Genomic DNA, 20,020 nt, shown 5'->3' with positions numbered 1-20,020 from the left:
TAAGATTGTTTTCCCTCACACTAGTATAAGACGTGACTGCAGTTATCAGACTGATTTTAAGAACATTACATTATTGTTATTATATATACATAGTGCAATAATGTAAATACATATCTCATGTACATATGTAAATTCACATATTTAATTCAATAACTGTACATACCCCTACCTTGCACATACATGATCAGTTGCACATGTACATATGCCATTCTGTTATATGTCCTATTATTTGTATTTCTATTTATACTCTTAACTTGTTTTATATTCTGTGTCTCACCGTAATGTTCTGTGTGCACTTGTTTCTCCTATCATCAAAAAAAAAAAAAATTCTTGTGTGAGTGAGAACACTTGGCAATAAAGCTCATTCTGATTCTGATTATATATTATGTTATTATGAATATTATGAGTGATTTCAGCTGTTCTGACGGTGAAAATATGTAGGCTATGGGGCAATTGTAAAGCTACACTGGGGCACAAGTTCAACAAGGCCTTTGAACACGTAACACTGCTTATCAAACAGGGTTTCTGCAAGTTTAAAATAATCAAGTCATGTTTTCAATTTCATGAGTTCATGGAAGAATAATATTAATCATAAAATGTGTTAATCATATTATTGGTAAATGTATCAACATATCAATTCATAGCTGATAAACAAACAACAATACTTAACTAAAAATTATACAAAATAACTTATGTAAAGCGTCAGGGACGTCCGTGACAACTTAAGAAATTTCAAAAGCATACTTTAATATTATATTATTGTAATGTAATATTAAATTATTAATGTTAATTTTATTGTAGTACAACAGTAATATTTTTGTCATAAGTTCATTACATTCACACAGCATTGGTCATGTTAAACCCTCAAGCCTTTTTTTTTTTTTTTTTTTTATGGTAAAATGAAGACATTTGTATTCCTTGCATCGTTTTTCTCTTAAACATGCTCATTTACAATGTGGTGGAATGCCGCCACCTCCTGTTCTGTGCCTCAGCTTCACGTTATTACAAGAATATATTCATAAAATTCAAAACAAAGTGATTTTGTAGCACTTTGCGTTCTCAACGCACATTATCAGAAAAAAGCACCGCGCACTGATAGCAAACCAAACAGTCCTGAAATGGATGGAGTTTGTGTGGGCCGCCCGCTGTTTGCGAGCCACTAAGACAGTTAAAAAGACAGTAGGCATGCTTGGACCATGTTAATCCAGACTATAAGTACATTTATTTAATTGAATTGAAGCCTTTTGGGGGGTTTAATAAATCACACAGGCCACATTGCGATTTCAATTTAATTTTTATTAACTCAGCCCTACATTAAACATAATTTATCACATACGTTGACTCTCTGCCCTACTTTTAAGTATTCATTCGATAGAACATATTGATTGTAAATTATTCCAAAGTAAATTCAAGTTTTAACGAAATCTTTAGCTTAGTGCTAATAAGTGCAAACATCCATTGACGTAGTCTTTTTTCTTTACATTTAGACGTATGATTCCCTTGTTGTTGATCACTCCTCTGCATAGAGATATTTTCATTTCTCCTCTTCCAGCCAGCTGTCATTAAAACGGCACTCCGGCATGTTGATGGAAGCAGGAGATGCAGATATAATTTCACTGGCGCCATTCTATCACAATGGAGACTTGCAGGACTTATGCGCACGACATCAAAGCAAGATTCGCACATGCGCTCCCGCACTCACAAGACACCACAAACATAACGACTGTATAATATCTATTTCAAATTTGAAATAATTTTAGATATTTTGTGTCAACAACCCAAGGAAAAATTATGCATTTTCAAGGAACATGTTCAAAATTCAAGCATATTTCAAAACTGTGAAAATTAAGCATTTTCCAAACTTTCAAGACCCTGTACAAACCCTGCATAATGCAAAGCAATGATTCAGTGAAAAAAAAAAAAATACATCCATTAGGACATGTATAAACGCGTATGATATTTGTTATATAATTAATTAAATACTGAAATGCATCAATTAAAATAGTTATAAATAATTGTTTACCCATTTTGGTATTGTATCATTAGCTTTTCAAAACACTGACGCCAAACTCCTTTGGGCTGGGCGATGTGCGAGATAATTACACGATATTTTGATTTAAAAAAAAAATACTGCTATAACCGATTCATGTGTTCAGACACAATATGATAGGTGTGGGTGAGAAACAGATCAATATTTAATATTTAAGATCTCCTCCCTGCCCAGTAGGTGGCGATATGTAAGAAGAATGTGAATCACCAAAAACAGGAGAATGTAAAAATGAAAGTGGAGATTGACTGAGCAGTGAGGAAAATTTATAGTAAAAAAGACTTAAATATTGATCTGTTTCTCACCCACACCTATCATTTCGCTTCAGAAGATATGGACCACCTGAGTCCAGTAAATGATGAGAATTTTCATTTTTTAGTGAACTATCCCTTTAAACAAATAAAAAAGCCAGTTGTTCCATTAGGTGTGCACCTAATAAATTCCCTTGTGTTCCCCAATTATGTTGCCTAACGATTTGCATTGTGTTTCATTAATGTAGTTAATGCTAACAAAAGAAAATGAAATGGAATTACATTTTAGGTTCAAGGTGAAAGTGTTTTTGGATAACCGGTTGGATCGCTTCAGAAGACATGGATTAAACCACCAGAGTCTTATGGATTACTTTTATGCCACGTTTGTGCTTTTTGGAGTTTCAACGTTTTGGTCACTATTTACTTGCATTGTATGGATCTACAGAGATACTCTTCTAAAAACAGTGTTTTCTGCAGAAGAAAGTCATATACATCTGTGATGCCATGAGGATGAGCAAATGATAAGAGAATTGTTATTGTTGGGTTAAGCCGCAGCTCTACATTAGGGGCAAGTGGGGCTAAACCCCACCAGAGGTGGCGCTGTTGTGCAAATTGCATGATATCATAATAAATTTAAGAAATAATATATTGACCACAATTTAAATGCATTTTATGTCCATTATACAATAAAAAAAAAATGTTTTGAGAAATTCTATTATTATTAAGATATGTTGTGTAAAAGCCATTTAATCATTCTCATTTGCTATGCGTGGGGCTAGTTCTTCATCCTCAATGTTAATCAACGGAGATCTGGAGAACGTCATGCACATGTGCAACAAACATTCAACGATGGCCTGAGGGGCTAGTTTGCCTTTGCCCCTGAGCCAATCAAAATCTTCGATCATATTTATGTCAGCTGTTGACATGAGCATCAGAAGTTACCACTCTTGACTGCAGACCTGTGTAGTGAACTTCACTGGTACGTTTTAAAAGCTAGTTTTTTTTCGAATGTGCTATTGGTTGGATTAGTTAAGCACCGTTCATCATTTCAGTGAATTGTATGCCATTGCGTTGAGGTGTTGTTGATGCTTTGGTTTGTATTAGATATCAATGACTGCTAAATATTGGGAGTCTGTCGTTTTGATTATTTTAGTTATGCTGTTCATTCGAGATAATATACACACCCTTTGATGATTTGCCTATTTGTGGGTGCTGAAGCAATTTTTTTGGCCCTTAATCACCATGGTGGTAAAAAAACTGCCACTGCAACAGTCCTACTGGTCGATCCTCCTTAGGCAGCAATAACATCAACCAATTTTCTTAGAATGTCTGCTGTGAATGGCTCTCTGGAGGTCATTCCACAGCACCTCTATTGGGTTAAGGTCTGGGCTCTGACTGGGCCACACCAAAAGGTGGATTTTCTTTTCTTTTTTTTTTTTTTGAAGCCTTTCTGTAGTGGATTTACTTCGATGTTTAGGGTCATTGTCCAGCTGCATCAACCAACTTCTACAAAGCTTCAGCTTGTACACAGCCACCCTGACATTATCCTGTAGGATATCATGATAAACTTGAATTAATTTTTCCCTTGATGGCAAACGGTCCAGGCCCCGAAGCAGCCCTTCACCATTGGGATGATGTTTTCATTTTGGTATGGGGTGCCCCCATGGGCGAAATAAAGTCATCATAATGGGAATCAATGCAATCATGAATTCTGCGTGATGGACTTCCAGTGGTGAAGAATTTCCCCACACTGATTTCGCCCTGAGTTCAAGTTTGGTAAACTTTGTCAGGCAAAATCGCCGCGTTGACCAATAGGAAGTTGCTTGGTTTGGCGGTGACCTCTGTGTGAGCGATGCTTCAGACACAGTTACACTGAATATTCACAATGGACAAGGATATCATTTAAGCTGTGAGTTTCTTTTTAACTCAAGTCTCATGGAGTACAAATTGCAGCATCAAAAAAGGCTGCTTGACAATTATATTTTTGCTGGTTTCACATGCGCTCAAGGTCAGCCAATGCCAGCTTCGCCCATGGAATTTCACCGTGAGAAAGTATGTGACCACGCCCTTTAGGCCTACATGCTTTACTGGTGTTACTTCATCATGACAACAAAGTCATATATTCTGGATAACTTTACACGGAAAAGGTCAGCTATCTATTTTATCACACTAGAGTCATGTTAACGAGTATTATGTTTAAGTATTGAAGCTATACTTTTGAGAGTGTGTAGTTATTCTTGTGTATTGGACCAGTTTTCTTTCATTGTATGTACCTTATTGCACATGATTTTTTTTCTTTAGAACAATTATTTTCTGTGGTAATCAACATTGAGACAAATGCATTCAACTTGTTTTAAATAAAACATTCCTTGTAAGAGTAAATACCTATTTTTTATTTTTTTTTTAGTCCCAAAGCTGTACTGTTTTGGTGCCAATGCTCTGAGGTTCTCACTTCATTCACAAAAGTTTGGATAAAACACCCAAATCTTTGATTTGCAAACTGTTCTATCGTCATCACTCTTCACACGTTCAAACTTTGTGCCATGACTGATATACAGCAAAATGCCCTTAAACTCTTTTGTTTTGTCTTCACTCACTTGTTGATGTTCAACCATATCTTTGAGTGTGTCAAGGAAGTAAGTGAATTGTTGTGCTTGACCCCCCTTTAAAGCAGTACATTGGCAATTACCCATGCATCAGACAACTTAACAGAAAAGTTTTATAAAGCCTTACCGCTGCTCCATCAATTTTGTTGTCCTGATCATTTTTTTCCTTGGATTTCTCAGAGTCAGAGTCTGATTGGCTTCCGGAATCTGAGCCACTTCCTGAGTCACTGCTCTCTGACTGGCTACTGCTGGAGCTGCTACTGCTTGAGCTGGAGCCAGAGCCCGATCCTGACCCAGACTCATCATCTGAGTTACTGAGACACATGCACATTTATACGAATCAGATGGATGAGTCACTTCAAACACTACATTTTTTTCTTTGCATTTTCTAATTGCAAACTATAAGTTTAATTCATTTTAACCATAATTATGATGATTGCAAGCAGATTACAATTGACAGTATTTTTACTATTAAACAATATAATTTATATTAAACTTGATTTTTGTTATATGATTACAACAATCTGATTAATCTGTCACTTCAACACTGGCTGTGGCACAGGTAAATATTTAGTACAGAGAGGAACAACTTTAATTTTGAACATTGCATCAACTCCACTTTGGCCGTTGTGTTTGTTTGCTTGCGTTTTTTGTCTTTTCCAATGTTGTTAAAAATGGCATTTATACAATACATTTAATATTAAATGAATATTAATTTACAATTTAATAAGCAATTTTAGCTAGTTCCTCACACAAAGGTATCGTTTGGCTTCAGTTGACTTGGAATATAATGCAATGATTTTGTGGTACTTTGTCCTTTGAGTTTGAGAGTATGAATCATCATCCAATTTCCTTGTAATGAGAAACAGAAGCTTGGACATTTTTTTCCCAACATCTCATTTTGTGTCTCACAGAGGAAAGAACATGGGTTGGACCAACATGAAGGAAAAAAATGATAATTTTTGGACTGTTCCTTTTATATTTCAACCTCCAACATTAAAATGCTATTCATTCCGATTACCTGGACTCTCCGGTACTGTTGGTGACACTTTCATCCTCACTGCGTCCATCCATCTCAGTGGATCAGATATTAAAGATCAGTCCAAGATGAGATTACAGTCTGTGTGTGGCACTTCACAGACCAGCTTGCCTAAAAAATAAAAACATTGAGGAGAAGCTCTTAAAAATTACTTCTATCAAAGTTACTTATGCTTTACTGTAAATATTGTTCAGTCAGATTGATTCCTAAGAGACTGCAGTCAAAACAAAAGCAATCTGATAACCTAAGCTACAGATCCAAAGATGCATTAAAGGAATGTTCCAGGTTCAGTACAGGCAGGGTTGGGAGGGTTACTTTTGAAATGTATTCTACTACAGATTACAGAATACACGCTGTAAAATGTAATTTGTAATGTATTCCGTTAGATTACTCAAGGTCAGTAACGTATTCTAAATACTTTGGATTACTTCAGCACTGATAGATTTTTTCACTTATTGACTATAAAAACTCTGCTAGCACAGTAAGACAAAATACACATGTTAAAAATACATTCTCTGAAAAACCTAAATATCTTATGCAGTGTTGTTTCTAAAACAAGATTAATCAAATAGATCTTTTAAGGAATTTTTTTTATATTTTTTACAGGAAAACAATACAAAAATTATCATCAAGAATAAGATTTTTGCCCTAATATCAAAGGTCTTACTAGAAAAAAAGAAATTATGATCCAACGTGAACTTTCTTGATAAAAAAAATATGATCGTGCTTGGTAACGTGCATGTAAAATGGCTAGAAATAGCATTTTATCTTAGCGTAAAGCTGACAATTTACACAAGGTTTACTTCTATTTCTTCTGCTCCAAACTTAATTCAAACTTCTCTGTCTGCTCGTGTGAATGTAATACTTCATAAGAAAGTGTCTCACCGCTGTTCAAATGCTCTTTGGATCGCATCATTAATATGTATAAATGTTTTGAGTACAGGTTATGCTAATTAATTACCACAAAAATTCATTGACTCTTTTCTTAAAAAAAAAAAGCAAAAATCTGTGTTACAGTGAGGCACTTCCAATTTAACGTTGTTTTTGAACATTGAATTCCTCACTTTTTGAAAAGTGTACCCACAAGACAAAGGATATGCGTGTAAACACGATCTGTGTGATAAAATCACTTACAAACCTTTTCTGTGTAAAGTTATAGCCAATTTTACAACTTTGTTACCATGTCGATGTAATGTCAACAAACCCTAAAACGACTGTAAAAATGATCATTTAAACAACTTCACAGCTCAAATAATACACAAGTTTGAACAGAAGTGCTTCCATAAAATTATAAGCTTCACATTTTTGTGTTTCAGCCCTCCAAAAATTGGCCACATTCACTTTCATTGTCCCCATTCACTTCCATTGCAAGTACTGTAACCTAAATTTTTGCTTTTTTTAAAAGAGGAGGAGGGACTAGTCTAAATTAATTTGTGTGGTAATCAACATTATGCCACTAATGCTGTCGATTGAGCTTAACTTGTACTGAACCCGGAACATTCCTTTAACAAAAAACGAATTATTAAACGGTTAGTTCCAGTCCTGGATACTGACTGCCCAATAGCCATGCTTTATTCACCATAAATGATGACCTCTTCACTGAGCTGTTATGTGCATCAGCGTGAGGCATCCCTAACAACCACTGTATGTCTTAGTGCCAGGGAAATAACATTTATATTTTTAGTAAAACTACCAGGTCAACGTGTTCAAAGTGAATTTTGCTCTATTAGGAAGAATGACAATAGATGATTAAGGCCTATTCACACCAAGTCGATTTTTCAGTGCGAATGTTTGTTCCGAACGAGCTTTTGAATAAGATCAATGCATTCTAATGTCGCTATTCACATCAGGTCAGGCCAATCATCCGCCGACAATCCAAAAGGTTTTTTTCCACATTGAGCAGTTTTACATAAATGTTTTTCTTCAGACTGCAATGAAAACTGACTAACGAATTTGCAATAATTAAAGAAAAGCCTGTGAGCCTGTTTTCTTTAATATAGTTTGTAATGTAAAGCATCCTACTTTCTATACCTGTTTTCCTTAATGTACATTATTCCATGTGTATTTATATCACTGTAACTTCTTTTTATTTTTGTGTTATTTTAACCAGACATTAAAAAAAATACGTTTGGTTCAGTTTGGTTCGAGTCCATTTGGAATATGCAAATATAAAGAGGACATATAGTAACGCAACAGTACTCTTTCCTCATCTCTCTCGTGTAAAAAACAAAGATTATATAATTCTAAAAATACATAAACATAAAAATAACAAAACAATAATGCAAATAAATAAATGCCTTAACAGCATTAACCCTTTCCAGCCGGAGTGTTCAAATTTGGGAACAACTGAGGGGGCCTGGGTAGCTCAGTGGTAAAAGACGCTGGCTACCACCCCTGAAGTTCGCTAGTTCGAATCCACGGCATGCTGAGTGACTCCAGCCAGGTCTCCTAAGCAACCAAATTGTCCCAGTTGCTAGGGAGGGTAGAATCACATGGGGTAACCACCTTGTGGTTGCGATTAGGGGTTCTCGCTCTCAGTGGGGCAAGTGGTAAGTTGTGCGTGGGTCGCGGAGAGTAGCATAAGCCTCTACGTGCTGTGAGTCTCCACTGTGTCATGCACAGTGAGCCACGTGATAAGATGCGCGGACTGACGGTCTCAGAAGCGGAGGCAACTGAGACTTGTCCTCCGCCACCCCGATTGAGGTGATTAACCGCGCCATCACGAGGACCTACTAAGTAGTGGGAATTGGGCATTCCAAACTGGGAGAAAATAAAATAAAATATAAAGTTACAGGGAAGAGCTGAGGAGAGATAGGGAGTCAGCGCATGAGCTCATGCGCATCTGCTCATCAGAGGACTGCTTGAATGAGACACTGTTGCACACCAGTCTATTATTGTGGTAACATGATGGCACATAACAGCAAAAGGAAAAGTCATTCCCTATGTCCCAATCTGGACTCTAGCTGCCCTAAACAGTACAGCTGGGTATTGCCAGTAGGGTTGGGAATCGAAAGGAATTTTATGATTCCAGTTCAGATTCCTCTTAATGATTCTGGTTCCTTAACGGTTCCAGTAACGATTCCAGTAATTCTTTTAGTACTTTTTTTTTATTTTTTTATAATTATATGGAAATGAGAAATGCAATACTTACAGCATTTACTACCCTCTGCTGTCTGTTACAATCATGCATTTCCGATTTCTACAGAGCAGATATAACCACAGAAATAAATTTAATACAGTTCTTGTAAAATGTGTGTTTGCAACCTTTTTAGAGAAATAAATAGAATCCAATAATAGATCCTAACTATATTTTAAATTAAAAAATCTAAACCAACATGAAATGTGATGGCATATTTCATTAATTAATTTATTATTTTATACAATTCCACTTATTACAACAAAACTCATGTATCTTTAATTATACATTGTCATATGAACAACCAGTCAGTAACTGCACTGCTTGATTTAATAGAGGCACAGGTCTTCATTAAATAAACAGTTACAGTTCCAGAGACAGTTTAGACTGTCATGTCGCCTAATGTTGTACTTCAGGCATGTGACTTATTTAATTTAGAGTTGGACATTCATAACTTGCACATCAGATAAGATCACTTGTATACCGGACTATAAACAGAACGGTGTATGTTTCGCGCTGTAGATAAAACATTTTTTTTTTTAAATGGCTCACTAGAATGGTACTTTCGGGATCAGACTATACTGGAAGCACCGTATGTTTTGCACTGTAGATTCAAAAGAACCGGCTCCTTAAAATAATTCTTTTGGTAATCAAACTATACTGGAAGCGTGTATGTTTCGCGCTGTAGATTCAAAAGAGCTGGCACTGGTAGAGCTGTGTGTTTTACGCTTTAGAGTCAGTAAAGGGCAGTGCTGCTGCAGAGATGTGCTGCTGAAAATGCTGTCAGAGTATTTCAGGGCGGTGTTCCAGCCGCATCGGCGGAAAATTGCACGCTAGGGCTGGGAACTGCCACAGACCTCCTGATTCGATATTGCAATGATATTTCCTAGCCGATTTGATATGTATTGCGGTATAGCGATTCTGTAAGTATTGCAATTTGATGTTTTGATATAAAAAAAATCATAAAAAGATAATACAAAAAACATTGTCCATTTTCTCAGAAAGAAATGTCTATTGAAGAACAGTTGTATCTTTAATAACAACTGTTTCACTCTGTAATATATCATTTGCAAGTAAGTTTAGTTTAAAATTTTAAACTATTAATTGACAAGTCAGTGTGTTGTCTGAGCTCGGCGAGTTAGTGCAAAGGAACCCATGTTTAAGGCTGCATTATGTCCATTTGTATTCAACAATTAAATATATACAGTATATCATTAACAAACTAATTTGGTTATTTTAGAATATAAAATATAACATATTACCATAGGCTATTACACTATTATCATAATGATAATTTTGCAACATACAAATGGAGGCTGAAGAGTAAACTTGTTCAAGAACCATTTCTGCGGCTGTACTGAAGTATGACAAACATTTCATATGATGATGCATATGCATCCTGAGATAGTCTGAGATCCTATCCAGTGTTCTCAGACAACACTATTCTTACAAACAGCTCCCAGATGACTGACAGAAAAAGAAAAGTGAGAACTCACCATTTGTGTGTGTTCAACGAGACATGGTTGTGCTGCGCTCGTAGGCATCAATGCGCAAACGAACTTCTAAACAAAAAAGCTAAAACGCATGCAACGCTGGCATTTTTTTCATCTGTTCTTCAATATAATCAGGTGTGTTTCCTCAAGCACGCGTCTTTGTGTCTAGCAGCATTTCTTGTTGACAGTGGTGGGTAAATGTGCAAAATTACCTGCCACTGCGCATACCCCGGCTGTTAGATTATAAATATTGCGGGGGCTTGACATGTAGTTTACGGCACCAACAGTTTGACAAGACTTTTTACAGCTAAACTACTTATTAAAGCAGTGTCAGACAGAATCTGCAGAATGACTTCTGACAAATACGCTCAACAACACCTCTCAAATAAACTTCTGGATTATATAATAACAGGAACATTGATCACTGTAGAGGATTTTGATGTCCGACAGTGAACAAATGGCGCTTTGATGGCTGTAGCACTAGTGCACTAAAATGACTAAACGTAAAGAATTAAAGAGACAAAATTTCTCAGAGAGAAAACCTGTTAGTGTAGAACTCAGCACAAATATAGCTTCCAAAATGTATCTAATTATTGTAGCATGAAGATAAACATGTAATTTTTTATATTAAAAAAATAGATTTTTAATCAGGGAGACGATTTATAACAGAATAAATGTTTTTCCCCAGCCCTATTGCACGCTGGAGAACCGTTAACAGAACCGAAAGTAACGAAGATCATACGATTCCGGTATTTTTTAAAGAATGGAACCGGTTCTGAACAAGAACCGGTTCTCGGTTCCCAACCCTAATTGCCAGCCACCTCACTTTACCATACGTATCATGATACGATATATTGCAATTAGTTCTCGACCGATATAACGGTCAGCCGATATTAGCCTTTCACCGATATATCGGTATCGGTGTATATTTTACCGATATGAAAACTTTTTTCAGAACATATAATGCAGAAAACAATGCTTTAGAATTGGTGTCATAGCATAGTTTGTCCAGCAGAGTGCACTCCGACTCCATTGTTTACAGAGCTGACTCGGAGCTGATGGTGGATCTGCAGACAGGGCGGAGTTCAGCGGTGTGTTTTCATGGTAAGTTGCTAACTAATTTTATTTTTATTTATTCTTTATTTAAATGGTCAGCATTTGACTGATACTAAACAGTACTGATGTTATTTTAGCTATTTATTTTATTTTTAATTTAAACGGTCAGCATTTGACTGATACTAAACAGTAATACTGATGTTTATTTCGCTATTTGTTTTGTTTTTATTTATTCTTTATTTAAATGGTCAGCAACTGACTTATACTAAACATACAGTACTGATGCTTATTAAGCTATTTATTGTATTTTTATTTATTCTTTATTTTCTCAGTTCATTTCTAGAATTTGTTGACAATGTATAATAATAATGTAAAATATTCTTTGATAAAAATATTTAAGAAAGCAGCCTTCCAAGTACCTTTGCATATATTTGTCATATCTGTGCAAAATCGGTGAAAAATCCACATAGAAAAGGTCAGTTTTCATTCCAGCTCAAAAATTCAATATATCGGCCACCATATCGGTAATCGGTGAATTTTCCCTCTCTAAAAACGGTATCGGTCTCAAAAATCCCATTTCGGTCTGGCTCTAATTGCAATACAATGTAGAACACATGCTAAAACCCAGTACTGTCTCTTTAAAGACAGGGACTTTAATGTGAATGGAGTCAAATGTCTGATTACAATTAAATTATTTTTGTTGGGTTTATCAACATCTAACTGTAAAGACCAAAGAGGAAATTATAAGAGACATTATCAATGACAAATGGATTACGTGAATCTGTGGACACACATTACAAGGCGAACCAAACTTTTACTCAACATGCAGAGAAAGGACACTGAACCCGGTGCTGAATTGAGTGAAATCTGAAATATTACCAGGCAGTCGCTAATTACAGACATTTTAAGTCGCATATGGGAGTGATATACTCTCATTGTAAAGTGCTGCACATAGAGTAAAAGATCAGTTTTGAGATATCAATTAGGGCTGTCGATACAATGAAATATCGATATCATGATACTTTTTCTCACGATATTGTATTGATACTTAAATCCGTGTATCATGATATATCATGATATTTTCAGTGCAGTCAGAGATGCTTCAATGAGTTTCTTTCATAGACATGCTGGACCTCTCTCCTGCATTTGGATTTATGGCCAGGCAAAAATATTGATTTTCTACTTAATCTTCATTTGTACAATCCCAATGTCAATTCTTAAAATGCCAAGATCACTCTTTATTTCTATCTGCAATCCCCTACAATCATATGTGCGTAAATACTTCTCATTTGCTACAAAAAAAAAGTCTGTGATTAGCCGCTGGCTGGTAATTTTTCTAGATTTCACTCACCAGTGTTTAAGTGGTGTAGAGGTGAAGTTCAGCACCGAGATCTTTTCACTGCATGCTGAGAGTAAAAGCTTTGACTCTTTCTGTGTGATGTGAGTCCAAAGACTAGATCCAAGCAAACCATTTGTTGTTTAATAATGTCTCTTAATATATTTTTTGTACTCTACAGTCAATTATCAAAAACAACAAAAGAAACATTTAATTCTAACCACACATAGCATGAATGCTTTAAAGATGTCATTCAACCAACCAAACACAACTGTCAAAGTCAATGCCACAGGTCTTAATGAGACAATACCATTTTAGTCGTTGTTCTACACATCCAAGTAAATATTTGTAAATAGTACAAATTAGGCATGTAAACAACAAACATGTAACAATACTGTATATGCAATTTCAATACATCATATTTATTGATGTAATACATAGACTATATTTTTATAAAAGCTAAAATGTCACCAAAACAATGGAAATCTAATGATAAAATAAATATTTTAAAATTGATGTCATTAATTTAACAAGTTAGAAGGTCCCCAGTATAATGAATAACAGCATTAGCTGAAAGATCCTCTTTCATACTGTAAGCAAAATGGATTTTATAACTGAAATATACCCAAATTAATTTAAATGAAATCAAATCATGATATTGTCATGTATCGCAATATATATAGAATCATATATATATATATATATATATATATATACACACACAAACATACATACACACACAACCGGTCAAAAGTTTTGAAACACTTACTCATTCTTTATTATAATTTTTTTTCCACATTTTAGAATAATAGTAAAGTCATCAAAACTATGGAATAACATAAATTGAACTATGGGAATTATGTTGTGTCTAAACAAAATCCAAAATAAAGCAAAACTGTGTTATATTTTAGCATCTTCAAAGCAGTCACCCTTTGCCTAGAATTTGCAGACATGTACTCTTGACATTTTCTCAACCAACTTCTTGAGGTATCACCCTGGGATGCTTTTAAACAGTACTGAAGGAGTTCCCATCTATGTTGGGCACTTATTGGCTGCTTTTCTTTATTATTTTGTCCAAGTCATCAATTTCCCAAAAAAAAATTTTTAATTAAATTTTAGTTTTATAATGAAATAAATTTATATGGTGGCACAATTATATTTTTGTCTACAAAACTAATTTCAAACATTTAAGCATATGCCTTCAGATCAAAAGATTTTTAAGATCATGAGAAACATTTCAGTCAAGTGTTTCAAAACTTTTGACCGGTAGTGTATATATACACTGTATCGCTAATGTATACCTAATATGGATATAATCAAATGAAGATAACGGTTAGTCGGAAAATCGACATTTTTGCACGGTCCTTGTGTTAAACGTGTGAGAACCAGCATGTCCGCGAGAGAAACAGTTTCAGTCTCTCTCATTCCTCATTAAAGCATCTCTGACTGCACTGAGAAACGCAGCTCTGAGTTTGCACTTTTTCACCTGCTTTGTCTTTACTGAATTGTTGGACATGACATGAATACAGAAATAGTTGAATATAAATATCACGATTCAGGAATCTAAAGTATCGATATAATATCGTGAGGAAGAGTATCGTGATATATCGATAGTACTGGCAGAGCTAAATACTACTAAACCGTATCCAAGATAAGAATTAGGATGTCCCAAATCATAGTATGTGGAAATGAGTGTCCCAAAGTTGCCCGGATAGTCTACTATTTCCAGTAGATGTTTTAAGGGTGGATTCGTGAACACTTTTTCGGCTAGTATTGTCCACAATCCTTTGCTCGACGTAAGAGTTGTTTGACCATTCGCTTCAGAACTACAACTGTTACACGTGAAAATTACAAACAAGGTTGTGAGACCGATGGTGATTCATTGCTTCATCATATATTTACAACATCAAACATTACACAAGTTTAGTTAAACACTGTGAAGAGAAACTACTTCATTCTTGTTGTCGGACGAAGATGCTGATAGGCTCATTAAATTGTGAACGACCAAGCAACTCCATTTACATTGATCAGAAATACTGTAGTACTGTGATTAATAATCATCTTACCATCATGCATTCTTTTGTCCATCTACTGTATTTGTACTGCTTATTGTGGACTCGTGTGTTCATAAAAGCTTTCTCGAAGACAATCTTTAAGAAAAATTGTCAGCACCATATTGGGTATAAACCGGATTATCATAAGAAAATAAACCAAATGAACACAACTGTCTGTTCTCATTCTATTTATTTTTTTTATGTTTTATTTATTGTAACACTAAAATATAGCAGAGGTCAGATTCTCTTTCAAGGTGTGTTGCTGCCAAAGAAAAAACAATAGTGATCCAGCACAATGTCATTCAAGTGTTCTGTCTTCCTGTCAGGGTATAACATTAAAAGTAGATAATACAAGATTTTTCCTTTAGTTGATGATGAATCATAAGATCACATCTTTAACTTTAAATATAACTGTTATCTGTTATAATACATCTGCAACATGTTGTGAACATTACTCATAGAATAGAGATAACAACAGGAAAAGAGAAGGGCTGCACGTAGGGCAGCACGATATGGAGGAAAAATGCGTTATGCGACGAGTTGTTGGATAATGTGATATTCGATACGCTAATTCTATGACGTCATCGGAGTGCAAGGAACATTGGGGAACCCCCACCGCCCAAACTGAAATTATTTGGAATAATACAAAATAAAGAGTGTCTATCCCAGTGATCACAAGTAGTTTTCTTTTGTTCCAAATTGCATATATACTGCATATAATATAGCAGATATTAAAATGAATATTTAAATTTTTTATTTTTTTGTAAAAAGCATATGAATGTCAAGTTAATTGTAGGGCTGACCCCTGATAGTCGACCAAACGTTAGTCGATGAGAGGAGTCTTGGTCGACCAAGTTTTGATTGGTCGCAGAAAAAACGACAAACAGAAAAATTCTTCTGCAGTATAGCTGCTAAAGTAAATGTACATTGTTTTAAAAGGAGATAGATAGATAGATAGATAGGAAAACAAGCCAAAACAAAAACAAATAAAAAAATATATATTTTTGCAGTGTATAATGGGGCGAAGACTACCCTCTCTCACCTTTTTGTTCACTTCAATCCATCTTTAACTCACAAAAAAACAAACTCTCTTATTAATAAAGCTGCGTTTTGCCAATTTTCTTCACGATAAGAAATGCATAGTGACATATTATGATTCAATAAGTTGCCATCGCGTTATAATCTAGCTGCATTAAGCACGCGCACTCGAGGGATGAGCGTCCCTGCAACAGAGTGTACCTCAGCCGGGTGCAGTTTCAATCTCTCCCCCTTAGATCGGGACACTTTGCACAACTCATAGAAGAGGCGCCGACCGCACAGAGAAATGCCAATTCCTTATTATTTTAACTTTAATAAATCTATAACGCATAAAATAGAACTGCATTAAAGATGTAACGCCAGGGTGTTTCCTTTAAAGACACTCGACACGCAAGTTTTGCTTAAGCCGAGCGTCAGCTCTGGCTCTGCTTATTCCACAACAAGAGTGCTTCTGTATATACTTTTGTATTTTTGCATTATAATTCCCTCATAATTTGCGATCTACATCACCTGAAACTGTCTGGAAAGTTTAGAGTGCGTCTGGACTGTGAGATGTGTTTTCTTCCTCTCCTCAGTCAGGCGCTGCAGTGCTGCTCTTGTGTGCAATCATTAGAGTTTCATATGATCTTATGTTACGTTAAGATCAAACGACTATTCGACAACGAACATTTTTGTCGACAATTTTTTATTGTCGACGTTGTCGATAACGTCGACTAATCGTTTCAGCCCTATTGCAGACCCAATATCCAAAAGTGTTTGTCTATCATAGACAATAAGGCAGACAACATCCAAGACAAGAAACATAAGAACTGTAGACAAAACAAACAAAAAAACTACAATATTGGGTCTGCGCTCACAGCACAGCAGCCATACTTGGCGCCATCTTGTATGTCATTGTCACGGAGAATAAAAGATGGACATTGTCGTCTCACCAACTAGGTAACAACATTGCGTGAAATCAACAATCAACAGACACAATCCACCACCACACCGTTGTCTGCTGAGCTGCAAAAAGATGGTCTGTTGCTTACCTTTCAATCTGCTACATTACTGACTGCATTGACAAACTATAGCTGGCTAACATAGCAAACAGATGTGATAAACATGAGTGACATTGTTGTCAGGGACAGGGTTAACATTATATAAGTTATATTGAAAAGGGAAAATGATGGGGTCATTGTTTATTAACTTTTCAGTATGTATTTCACAAAATATTTAGCAACTTACCGTGAAGACACCGCTTACCTCCGCACCATCTACAGAACCACCGTCAGCTCAGTTCTGTAAACAATGGTGACAGAGTGAGCTCTGCTGGACAAACTACATTATGACACCTATTCTAAATCACCAAGCATTGTTTTCTGCACTATATGTTCTGAAAGAAAAAAAAAAAAAAAAAAAAAAAGTTTTCATATCTGCGCATATAGGAAAACATATACGCCGATACAGATATATCTGTGAAAGGCTAATATCAGCCAATAATCAGTCAGGCACTAATATTTATTGTTAAATTGCATAATTTGTACTATTTCCAAGTATTTAAATTTATTTGTTGAACATGTGCGAAAACAGGTACTGTCTCTAACAAAAAACGGCATTTCTGTAAACAGCGTCTTTAAATGAGCGCATGTTAACTAGAGAGGACACGAATGGCTTTACCTAATCTGTGCGATGCATGATTAGAATTAAATGTTTTTTGTACAGCATTCGTACAGATGCTTCAAAGTTAAATTCAAGGACTTTAAGCACATTTTTATTAGTTTTCAAGGACTATGCTCGAGATGTCATTAAAACGAATTTTTTTATAAAGCACCACTTATTACAAATACAAATATCTCATTGTGCATATTTCACTACACAGTAACAATTCTTGGTTCATTCATGATGCAATTGATGTGCAATTATAGTGTGCTCCCTTAAAATGCACTTCGGTTTCCAAGAACAGTAAACAGTATGCAATGTTCCATGTTTTCTAAAGTCACACAACAGATATATGTGAGGAACTAACCAAAATTACTAATGGGTCATTCTCAATGGGACTTTCCAACTTACAAAATATTGAAATTTTCTGTTCAGTTCAGTTTTTGCCCATAAACGCTGAGGGTAAACATTATAAGATTATTTTTATTCATAAAGGACAACTTGACTGTTATTTTTTATTATTTAATTTTGTTTCACGAACGAAGCAAGTTAACACTAATGAGGGTTAAATGGGTTGCAACACCAAATTTTTGTGTGAAAATAGTTAATTTGAAAACTTTTGAACATGCTGGGAAAAATCACTATATGCATATTTAAGCAGCCTCTGAACTTTGACCTTAATTTATTTTCCACAACTTTTTGTATTTAAATTTTTTTTTTTTAAAGGTTTTAACATTGATAACACCAATGCCATGAAATAAACGGACAAACATTCTTTTAAATTTATTAATAATTTTGTTTAGCTTTTTTGCACATTTGTTCGGCCTTGCACTAATGCTTGTATTAAAAGTACAAAATAAACACATAAATAACTTTAAATGTTATAGAAGTGGTGTACCAGTTGAAGGGGACAAGGATTTTTTTCAGGCAATTGACAATTTAAAATATATTTTCTAGCAAATGTGCAAAACAGAGTCAAGCCATTTCATATTTTTAAAGGTCAGGTTATAGAATGATACCTTTTATTTTTTTATTTTATTTATTTATTTTTTGCTATTTGAAAGCTCAGACGCAGAGGCAGTTGAGATTCGTTCTCCACCACCCGGATTGAGGCGAGTCACTACGCCACCACGAGGAATTAATGTATTGGGAATTGACCATTCCAAATTGGGAGGAAAAAAAATAAATAAATGCAAACATGTACATCTCATGTTTGGAGGCTCTTATGTTACAACACTGCTGAGAAAGTGATGCAGTTTATTTATTCATTTTGTTAATTATTCATGCTTGACATGATGCTACAATCATGTCAAATGTATCTGGGCAAAATTTTCTATTGTTATCTCAAAGCAAGTTATGGCATTTGGAACCAAGGTAGCCTTTATCAAAAGTCCAAAAAAACTCTCCAAACAAGTGATCTGAGGGTTTAACTGAACCTAAGAACTACTTACATTTGTAAATGCCACAATAAACCAGAAACATAATTACATAGAATACGTAACAAGTAATAAGATCCAGCACTGTTTCAGTTGTGCGCATGGTAAATCAAGACCTGTCAATCTAAGCAATCAGTCCAATCCAAGCTGTAAAACAATGGCCGATTGGTCTCTACACATCGTCCCTTCTCACCATAAACACCCACATACCTGAGATCAGAGATGATCTTATTATCGGTTTAAGAGGTTAATCAAGTTTGCTGTTTGTTAACTATAAATTAACACATCAGCTGTTATGTTGTATTTAATTAATTTAATGTTGAACAGGTTAGCTTTTATAATTAAATATGCTATAAGTTGATAATTGTCATTTTCTTCAAACATAATAATATTTCCATAAGACAAATAATTATTAGAACACCTAAAATATGTTGCTTGTAAGTGTTTGCTTCAGCCAGTGGAAGGCATGGTACAAGTGTATGTGTGCACATGATCAGGATGGTACCACCTCTGCCTCATTTTGAGCCAGGAAAAACCCTATGTAAGATTCAGAAACCCTTGTTATTAATGACACCTGTGTCCGTTAAGTGAACTGCAGCCAGCTACATGTTGCTCATGCTCACGCTCGTGCACACACTCCATAGGGACGTGAGCGAGCGAGCGAGCATCGGCCAAAACAATGACGTAACGTACAAAGAGACTGAACATGATTCGCTGCGGTGGTTCTGTAGGTGTCTTTGCATAGTGCTTGTGTTAGCCGCTGTGTACGGCACTATTTTCTTACAGTGCTTACATATTGGCTGTCTCTCGTTTGGAAGGCTGCATCCTCCGGAGGTCGCATTTGTCGGCCGCATTCGAGGCTGTCTCAGAAAAAAAAATTAAATGAG

General features: G+C 35.4%; 1 protein-coding gene across 2 annotated transcripts in view; it reads right to left on the bottom strand.

The window, feature by feature from the left end:
• chd1 (chromodomain helicase DNA binding protein 1) overlaps positions 1-20,020 on the bottom strand; it is a 112,951-nt gene that overhangs the window by 70,662 nt on the left and 22,269 nt on the right. For both annotated transcript variants that reach the window (XM_051683221.1, XM_051683220.1), the window contains exons 2-3: positions 5,926-6,054; positions 5,032-5,218 (exon numbers count right to left, since the gene is read on the bottom strand). In XM_051683221.1, coding sequence (XP_051539181.1) covers positions 5,032-5,218; positions 5,926-5,978 — 240 coding nt within the window. In that variant the 5' untranslated portion in view covers positions 5,979-6,054. The remainder of the gene's footprint in view (positions 1-5,031; positions 5,219-5,925; positions 6,055-20,020) is intronic.

This window comes from Myxocyprinus asiaticus, chromosome 42 (genome assembly GCF_019703515.2).
Source record: "Myxocyprinus asiaticus isolate MX2 ecotype Aquarium Trade chromosome 42, UBuf_Myxa_2, whole genome shotgun sequence".
NCBI classification, from domain to species: domain Eukaryota; kingdom Metazoa; phylum Chordata; class Actinopteri; order Cypriniformes; family Catostomidae; genus Myxocyprinus; species Myxocyprinus asiaticus.
Note: the sequence above shows the minus strand (reverse complement) of the source record. Positions and strands in the feature narration are given on the sequence as shown.